The 8,136-nt window shown below is 44.4% G+C and overlaps 1 protein-coding gene across 5 annotated transcripts in view; it reads right to left on the reverse strand.

Moving 5' to 3' along the window:
* The window catches only part of plcd1b (phospholipase C, delta 1b), an 8,793-nt gene extending 2,838 nt beyond the window's left edge, over positions 1 to 5,955 (reverse strand). Inside the window, exons 1-8 of one of the 5 annotated variants that reach the window (XM_031854805.1) lie at positions 5,543 to 5,955; positions 3,341 to 3,532; positions 2,002 to 2,230; positions 1,719 to 1,848; positions 1,333 to 1,561; positions 845 to 1,046; positions 341 to 485; positions 95 to 247 (exon numbers count right to left, since the gene is read on the reverse strand). In XM_031854805.1, coding sequence (XP_031710665.1) covers positions 95 to 247; positions 341 to 485; positions 845 to 1,046; positions 1,333 to 1,561; positions 1,719 to 1,848; positions 2,002 to 2,230; positions 3,341 to 3,532; positions 5,543 to 5,576 — 1,314 coding nt within the window. In that variant the 5' untranslated portion in view covers positions 5,577 to 5,955. Of the gene's footprint in view, positions 1 to 94; positions 248 to 340; positions 486 to 844; positions 1,047 to 1,332; positions 1,562 to 1,718; positions 1,849 to 2,001; positions 2,231 to 3,340; positions 3,533 to 4,618; positions 5,330 to 5,542 lie in introns of those variants that run through there. The other 4 variants (XM_031854806.1, XM_031854803.1, XM_031854804.1 and 1 more) reach the window with 4 other exon arrangements.
* Between the last annotated feature and the right edge of the window lie 2,181 nt (positions 5,956 to 8,136).

Genomic DNA, 8,136 nt, shown 5'->3' on the forward strand with positions numbered 1-8,136 from the left:
GGTGTGCTTTGTGAAAACCTTATCTGAATAGCCCCCCCCCCCCCCCCCAAAAAAAATAAATGAAACCTGCCGATAGATAAGAGTGGACACAAACCTCGGGAGATGGAAAGTCGGTGGGCATACCGTCCCCCAGGGGGGAGGTGATGAGTGCACCGCCCAGGATGGAGCTCATGTGGTGGGCCATGACCTCCTGCTGCTCCACACTGCAGTGGTTCTCCAAGGAGAGGATAACTGGGTAATCGGACGTCTGGTGGGGACGAGCAGACAGAAAACAGAGAGCGCTCAGGTCCAGAACATTCACGTGGAAGCACTGACGGACATTACGGGACGCCAAACGCACCTTAAAGGCGTACTCCTTGATGGATTTGATGGCATCCTTGAAGAGGATCTTAGAAGTCAGTGTGTAGCCGTGGTAGATCTCCGGCTCATCGTCTGATCCGTCCCAGACGTCCAGCTCCACACAGCGGCAGCCCTTCAGCAGAGCCCTGAGAGGGTCACAACCAACATCAGAGCCTGAACGGTCGGACTAAAGAAAGGCTCTGTAGAGCCAGCCGCATGAGGGTTGTCGTTAATAAACACCTAAGCAGTTAGGTGACAGATGGTTAAAATGGATAAAACAGCAACAACTAGGAGAAATGCATTTGAATTAGGAGAAGTAGCAAATCCTTACCTTTGTAAAGCTGGAACCATTTTAATCACTTAAACAATGAATCAACTAACAAAATGGTTGCAGAAGAATTTTTCCATCTATCAAATGGTGACTCAATCAACCAATCACAGTGGGTCTTCACATCCACCTCTCCACCGTCACACAGATTCTCACGGGCTGGAGGAAAGCGGTTACCTGATGTAAGCCTCCGTGCTGCTGGGCCCTCTGAGCTGGTCCTCCATGAGGTAGGTGTTGTGCGAGGAGGAGATGAAGTACTGGTTGAGGGGCCGGCTCATGTCCTGGTGCACCTCCCTGTGGTCTGGATTGAGGACCATGGCCTCTGGATGGTGCAGGTACATGAGGAAGCCGTCTTTGGACAGCAGCTTATTCTCCTTGGCTGGAAGAACACGAGGAGAACGGCAACGATGATTTATGTCGCATAGGAATCCGAGATAAAGATCACAAGTTATGTTCTGCACCTCTTAGCATTCGTGTTGATAGTTGCCCTTAAAAAGCCCTGTCTAAAAGGTGAGCTGGCTCCCCCGGCATATTTTAGATGCACATCACCTGATACATAATAACAATCTCAATGCAAAATACAAGGATCATGGGCCCTGCTGGGTTTCAGCAATACTTGAAACACCTGAAACAAAGAGACGGTTATTTCAGCACGCCGTACTGACCGTTTTCGTCTGGCTCGTGCTTCTGGATAATGCTGTGTGCGTCGGCCAGCGTGGCCTTCTCTCTCTGCTGTTCCATGATGAAGTCCACCAGGTTCTGAGCACTCATGAAGCCCGTGGTTTTAGCGAACTCTCCGTAGATGACTTCGATCTCCTTCCGGTGGGTCAACAGGTCATAGAAATGTTTGATCTCCTCTCCAGCCAGGTATCCCGATTTGGATTTGTCGCATTTCTGTGCGGCGGAAATGTCAAATGAAAGTCGGTCCACACACTTAAAAACGTCATCATGGTCTTAAATCATCATAAATCTTTTTTTTTTTATTGCTCCTGAGGATATCTACTCATGATTCTGACATTTAGGAATCATTCAAAAGCTCGGAGGGCATCACCTGGAAGAGCATCTCAGCGTAGTCGTCATCCACCTCGACGTTGATCAGACGCAGGAAGTTCTTGAGCTCCGACTGACTCATCTTATCATCTTTGTTCTTGTCGGCTTTCCTCAAGCAGCTGAAGATCCAACTATAAAGCTTGTAATGTAAGGAGAGTAGCTGTAACGGCGTCTTTCTGTCTGCATTGTGAAACTGTGTGCAACAGGAGCTCCTGAACCACGAACAAATGAGTCACGTCTTAACATCTAGCCTAACCCTAACCCCGCTCCCATGAGAAGGATACTGCTCCGTCTTCTGCTGCCTGTTGAGGTCCTTTCTGCTGGAGACCACTTTCTCCAGGCTGCTGACCCACCGCTTGGCCTCCTCCTCTGAGCTGGCGATGAGGTCCAGGTTCTTGCGGCGGCCCTTGAACATGATGGAGAAGCAGCGGCCCTCCACCTGGTCCTCCGTGTTCTTCCTCAGGCCCTCCGAATGACGGCCCATTCGCACCGCCGAGATCTCGTCGAGTGAAACTGAAGACAGGAGAAGAGTTGCAAATGTTTTTGGGGGTTTTTCCTCCACTTCAGGCTCTAGAAGACATTTTTGTCACCAAATTTGAAGCACAGACTTGATGTATTTTAGTATGGCAGCTTTTCTTTATCAATGACTACTTTTAACATACTCTGTGTATTATGTTAAATATATATTTTTCATGTTTACTTTGTAGGTCTATGGTGCCGTGATGTGATTATGAACCTTGATTGATTGATTGATTGATTGATTGAGTGATGTCATTTTGTAGTGACCTGATTGGTCCACGTGGGTCTACCAACCTATTTAAGATATGCTCTCTGGAAAAGTAACGGGATGAAGGTCTAGGGGCCGACACGTTAATAAATATCTCTGAATGTGAGTGACGAGCACAGTGTGTGTGAGTCTTGCTGTTGTACACTTCCAGAATATATCGTTCAGTAAAGGAATTGTACTATGTCTAATCGTGCTATAAACACAAGGCAGCTCTTTTGTACTGTTGGTATCTTCAGGCATCACAGACCAGCCTGCTTGGTAAACACAAAGCTGCTGTTTGCAGTTTGCTGACGCCACATTACGAGTTTGGGGAGACTGAATTTCAACATCTGCTGATGTGCAAAGTGGTGGGATGCACCTTTAAGGGTTGCATGTCATCACGTGTGGAGATAGAGAATGAAGACACCACTATGCCACAGTTATCAAACTGACACTTCATGACAGCAGTTTATGGATGTAATCCAAGGTATAAAACCTGACCTACTGCAACCACTCCAATGCACACTATAAAAAAATCACTATCTTGATAAACACACCCACAGAACATAACAATGCTATCTTGAGCAACCCAGTTGCGTATGATAATGCAGAGGACTTTCAGAGAGGAATAATCTTTTTATAGCTCTACGATCCATCCTTCACTTTTATAATCCATGAATAAAAAAAATCCATCTGGTCTGAGAAAAGACTGATTTACTTGTAACAGTGCTGGAGACACAAATCATATTAATGTGATGACTTTATGTCATAAGTAAAGAAGAGGTGTGAGATGTGTGTCCAGCACAAACAATCAGACAGATGTGTGTAAGAGTTGTTTTCTGTCAGGTCTCACACACATGCAGCTGGGTAGCTGGGACGGCAGCACTCACAGGTCTTGCTGTCCTTGAAGGTTTTCTTCGATTCACGCCACATGGTCTTGCAGTCCTCCATGAGTCTGAAGTAGCGGGTCTTCTTCCAGGACGGGGAGAGGACCTTGAGGAGGTCTCCCCCCTGCAGGAGGAACTGGAGGTCCGGATCGCCCTCCATTTCTGTGAACACCCCCCAAAGGAACAGAGAGAACAATCCAACAGATTAAACACTGCTTTTCTGTAAAGTGTTCTGAACTGAAGCCCGTTTTACTCGATCCATGTGTCAGGTAACTGAAAGCGTAAACCCTGCTCCCATCTTCTCCTTTTTTTTTTTTTACCTGAATTCATCTCATCAGAAAAACTGCAGAAAATAAGGAAACGTTCAAACCACAAGCAACAAAAGCTGGCTGATTAAAAGCCCTTCACCATGCAACATTTTAGAGCTTTAGATAGATAGATAGAAAGATAGAAAGACTTTATTTCAGACTCAGGGTCCATAGAGACAAATACATAAAGACAGACACCAACAATAAAAGTACAGAGGCCTAGCAATGCCTTACAAAGAGACAGCTGTACCAATGTCGCCACAGCTGGGACTGGTAGCGTGTGGTGCTAAACCTTATGTTGGTTAAAACAACTATGATCTCATTTTTAGAGTCATTAAGTCTACAAATGAATTTATACATGAGATTTTTTAACAGTTTGGAAAGTATTGACTCGTGCAGCCACAAACATTTCACTAGCACTGCTCCATCTCGCTCTCTTTAAAAGTATTCTCATGGCGTCATTGTAAGCTACTTGAAGTCTCTGTATGCTCTTTTTTTTTTGTAGTTTGACCACAAGTGTGCAGTGTAGAGTGGTGTACAATATGCTCTGAACAGACACATCTTCACTCCATCTGTACACATACCAAACCTGCTTGAGAGACTGTTTGCTCGTGCATACATCATACGACATTGCCTAGAAATGTCGTTATCATCGGTCATGTGTCCTGTTATAAAATTACGGAGATATTTTACTTCACCACAGACACCAAGAGTATTGTCAGACAATTTGAAGTCAGGGAAGTTTAGACATTTGTCCTCTTTAGCTCGACAGATGAGGGTAGCACTCTTACTGGCGTTGTATTTGATGTCATGTTCCACATAAAACAACAAGTTGAGATCTGTGACAACAAAGCACGCCACTTAGTAATCTGACCCCGGATAACCCTTTGGCCACGTCTGCTACAAGACGTCCGTTAAAAAGAATTGCAGAACAGCCTACCTAGGAGCTTTTCGTTCATTTGTATCACCTTCTGTCGTCTGGCATGGCGGCGTGCTTCCTCCGCTTTGCTGAGTTCGGGTTCACCTCGCAGGCAGTACATGGTGCCCCTGCGGTACTGAGACGCTACCGGACTGTGTTTGTCGGGGGCGATGGGACCGACCAGTGTGTCGGAGGAGGGCGTGGACCAGCCCCACTCAAAGTTCATCTCCGATAAGACTCTTGGCAGCCACGCACGCGCGTTCAGCTCACGTTACTATACGACTACTAGCCATGATGTGTGCAACGTTGCGTGCCGCAGAAAGAGGAAGCGGTTCAAAACGTCTGTTTTGTGCAATTATTAACTAGCTACAGTATGACCATGCATTTACAGCCCCTGCACGATATAAAAGTTACAGCCGTCATATAGTGTTGACAACTGTTGACTCGCGAGCTCCATCTAGTGGCGACCTCGCGGTACCGTCTCACGTGCTGTGTTCCGCTCAACCTCGGCCAGATTTGTTCACTTTTAAAACGCGTAGACTACATGTGCTGATTAACAGGTCAACCAACACACTGAATGACGAGAGGAGGGACATATGGGCCTGTTTAGCGCCTGCTGCAACAGTAGCGGGTTGTTTTTGTTGTTTTAATGGGGCAATGCGCTGTTTTGGCAACACTGCTTTTGTTTGCGGGGTAAGGTGAAACTCCTGTAATGGAGCCACACCTTTAGGTACAGCATAAACGAACCAGCGATCTTTTTCGAACACGTTTCGTTCAATATACAGTGAATATCCGCAGTTAGTGAAGAAAAACCTTTGATTGTAACCATTACAATGTAAGAAAACACGAGAGACACTCAAATACAAAAAAAATCTGGAACAAAGTCACTTCTAGCAAGTGCAAAACGCGCTTTAATTACCACAATTACACAAAAATGTGTCCTACCGTTGCTTTTCTTTTCGATCCCATTCGTCTCCATCCCTACTGAATTGTGGGCTCTCTCTCCTTTACGCAGCAAGTTTGTTTTTCCTCCCTTTTCACTTGATGCGCCGTTTCATCCAAAGTTGCTCCTTCTTTCCATGTGCGCAAAATTGGTTAAGAACACTTCCTTCCGAGTGTGGGATCGCTGAATCGAGGACGAGACAGGTGGGTCGCTACTTGCAGTCTGATTGGTGTCAGCACTCCCGGAGGCTCCAACACCGGTTTGACAAGCCTGCCATGCGAGCCACACTGCTGATGACACAACAGGGAAGGTTACACCTCAACGCTTTTGTCATCAGGCGTGGGACTGGTCAACACAACAGACTGATTTAACAGCCAGCTATTAGCAGCATAAAAGGACAACTTTAATCCAAGACATTTATTGTTCAACTCTCTAAAACACTTCCTCACCCAAAGGTAACTCTAGATGTGAATAAACAGGGAGGGGACGTTAACCTTGGAGGCACCCATAAGCCTCAAGAGACTGTTATCAGGTTGTTCTATTGATACAATATGGAATTTCACTTCACGCCTATAGTTGATATTTGCTAAAAGCGGCTTTGGCAATTGCACTTCCCCGCAGGCACCTTGAGCACAAGGTAAACATGATCAAGAAGGCTGCACAGCAGAGTTGGCTCGCAGCCAGACCACATAGTTGACATTAAGTTGGAGCATATTTGTTGCACTGAATGGGTCAGATGCAGTTTTGTTTTTTTCTTGCTTTTCTTTTCATGTGCAGCTCAGCCTTGGCAGGATAATAGCACTGCAATCACTGGTGCGTTGGGGCTCTTGTGGCTCTCAGCACTTCCCTTTCAGGCCGGGCTTACCCTCAGCGCACTGTCAGCATCAGGATGAGTGGGCTTTAATGCAGCATCAGGGGGAGAGCTTCCAGCTTCCGGGCCAGGGGCCGGGACCGCTTCCAAACCCCCCCCCCCCCCCCCCCCCCCCCCCACACAAAAAAACACGAGGTTCAGGGGAACACGCAGGAAAACAGAGTGCAGCGTTGTCTTTGGAACAAGCAGGTTATTTTACTAAAACATGCATTTTATCTTGGATTCACACTTTACACACTTGCACACCTTCATCTGGGAGCATCTCTGCTCCATGTGAGCCATTTGTGCGTTTTGCTCAAGGGCATCTTGAAGTAGGAGGGAGTTACATATTTACTTTCAGATAATTGATGATTTCACATCCCTTCCTTTTAGCCATGTAATTGGCTCTAAGAATTAACAAAAAAAGCCTGCAGCATTAGCTATTCCCTGTTCAGCTGCATGTCCTAATCTATGTGTTTTAGTAAATGTCACTGCACTCAGGAAAAGTCCTTATGCAACAAAGGTGTGTGCTTATCAGTGAACAGCAATGAAATGCATCACACACAACTTCAAAACACTTTAAACAGAAAATAATATGTGACTTCTCTTGTTGATCAAGTCCCTATTTTGCTTGGTGATGAACAAGCAAGAATAGGCCCCACTGTTTCCTCATATATCACTGATGCCGTTCATAGTTCTGCTGCTTTCCCCTCAAAACAACCTTGCGTCTCAGTGACAAAGATTATGCAATTCCTGGGTTACCACAGGATATAGGCCAAAAGAGGAAGCTACGATAAATACAAAAATATGTAAACAGCTGTCTGATGTGTGTATCTGCTGCAAATATATTTTTTCTCAATACACTGAGTTATGAACATCTTTTGAGTACACTGCATCTGGTTTTCATGAAACGTCTTGGCAAGTTCCAACATGGAGAATGAAAGATTAAAGTAGCCGGCAAATAAACACTGTAGCCTGTCTGCTATCCAGTTGTGGAAAGTGACCAACATTTATTCAAGCACTGTAATAAAGTAACATTTTTAAGTATTTGTGCTGTTCTTCAATATTTCCATTTACTTTATTTTTCTACTCCACTACATTTTAGAGCAAAATATTATACTTTTTTACTCCACTACTGTGTTTTACAGCTATAGTTATTGCGTGGGCCTACTTTCCAAGATTTTACATACAAAAAATACAATGACTATAAAAAAAAGCAATTGTCATAGATCAAACTACCAGCATTATACAAATAACATTAACACCATCTCGACCAGCTACAACTTTTAAGTACTACTTATATGTTAACTGATCACATGTAATTAGGATAAGTAATCAGATTACAAAAATAAGCAGTCAGACCAGATTACATTTGATTAAGCCAATTGTAAATGCTGAATATATCAAAGGGAGTTGTACTCCTCTCAGGTTGCCAGTTTTGTCGACGGTGATTTAACAAATATTTGGTTTTGTTTTAAATGATGATTTATGTAAAATGGAGTTTATGTTCCTTTTTATTTACACTGAAAATGGAAGATGAACATTTTGATGTGCTCTTCTTGCGTTACAAGAGCAAAGTCCTCTGTATGTGGCCTTCGATTAAAAAAACAGCAGCTCCAAAAACACAAAAGAAACAGCATCTCACATGTTGTAGAATACACACAGTACTTGTAGTTCGTGCTTGTACTGTTTTTGTTGTAAGTGTAAATTCAATTTTGACCAACTGAATGCTCAACATACAAAATG

The sequence above is a fragment of the Anarrhichthys ocellatus genome, unplaced genomic scaffold, assembly GCF_004355925.1.
Source record: "Anarrhichthys ocellatus isolate YVR2014 unplaced genomic scaffold, GSC_Weel_1.0 scaffold15, whole genome shotgun sequence".
Classification (NCBI taxonomy): Eukaryota; Metazoa; Chordata; class Actinopteri; order Perciformes; family Anarhichadidae; genus Anarrhichthys; species Anarrhichthys ocellatus.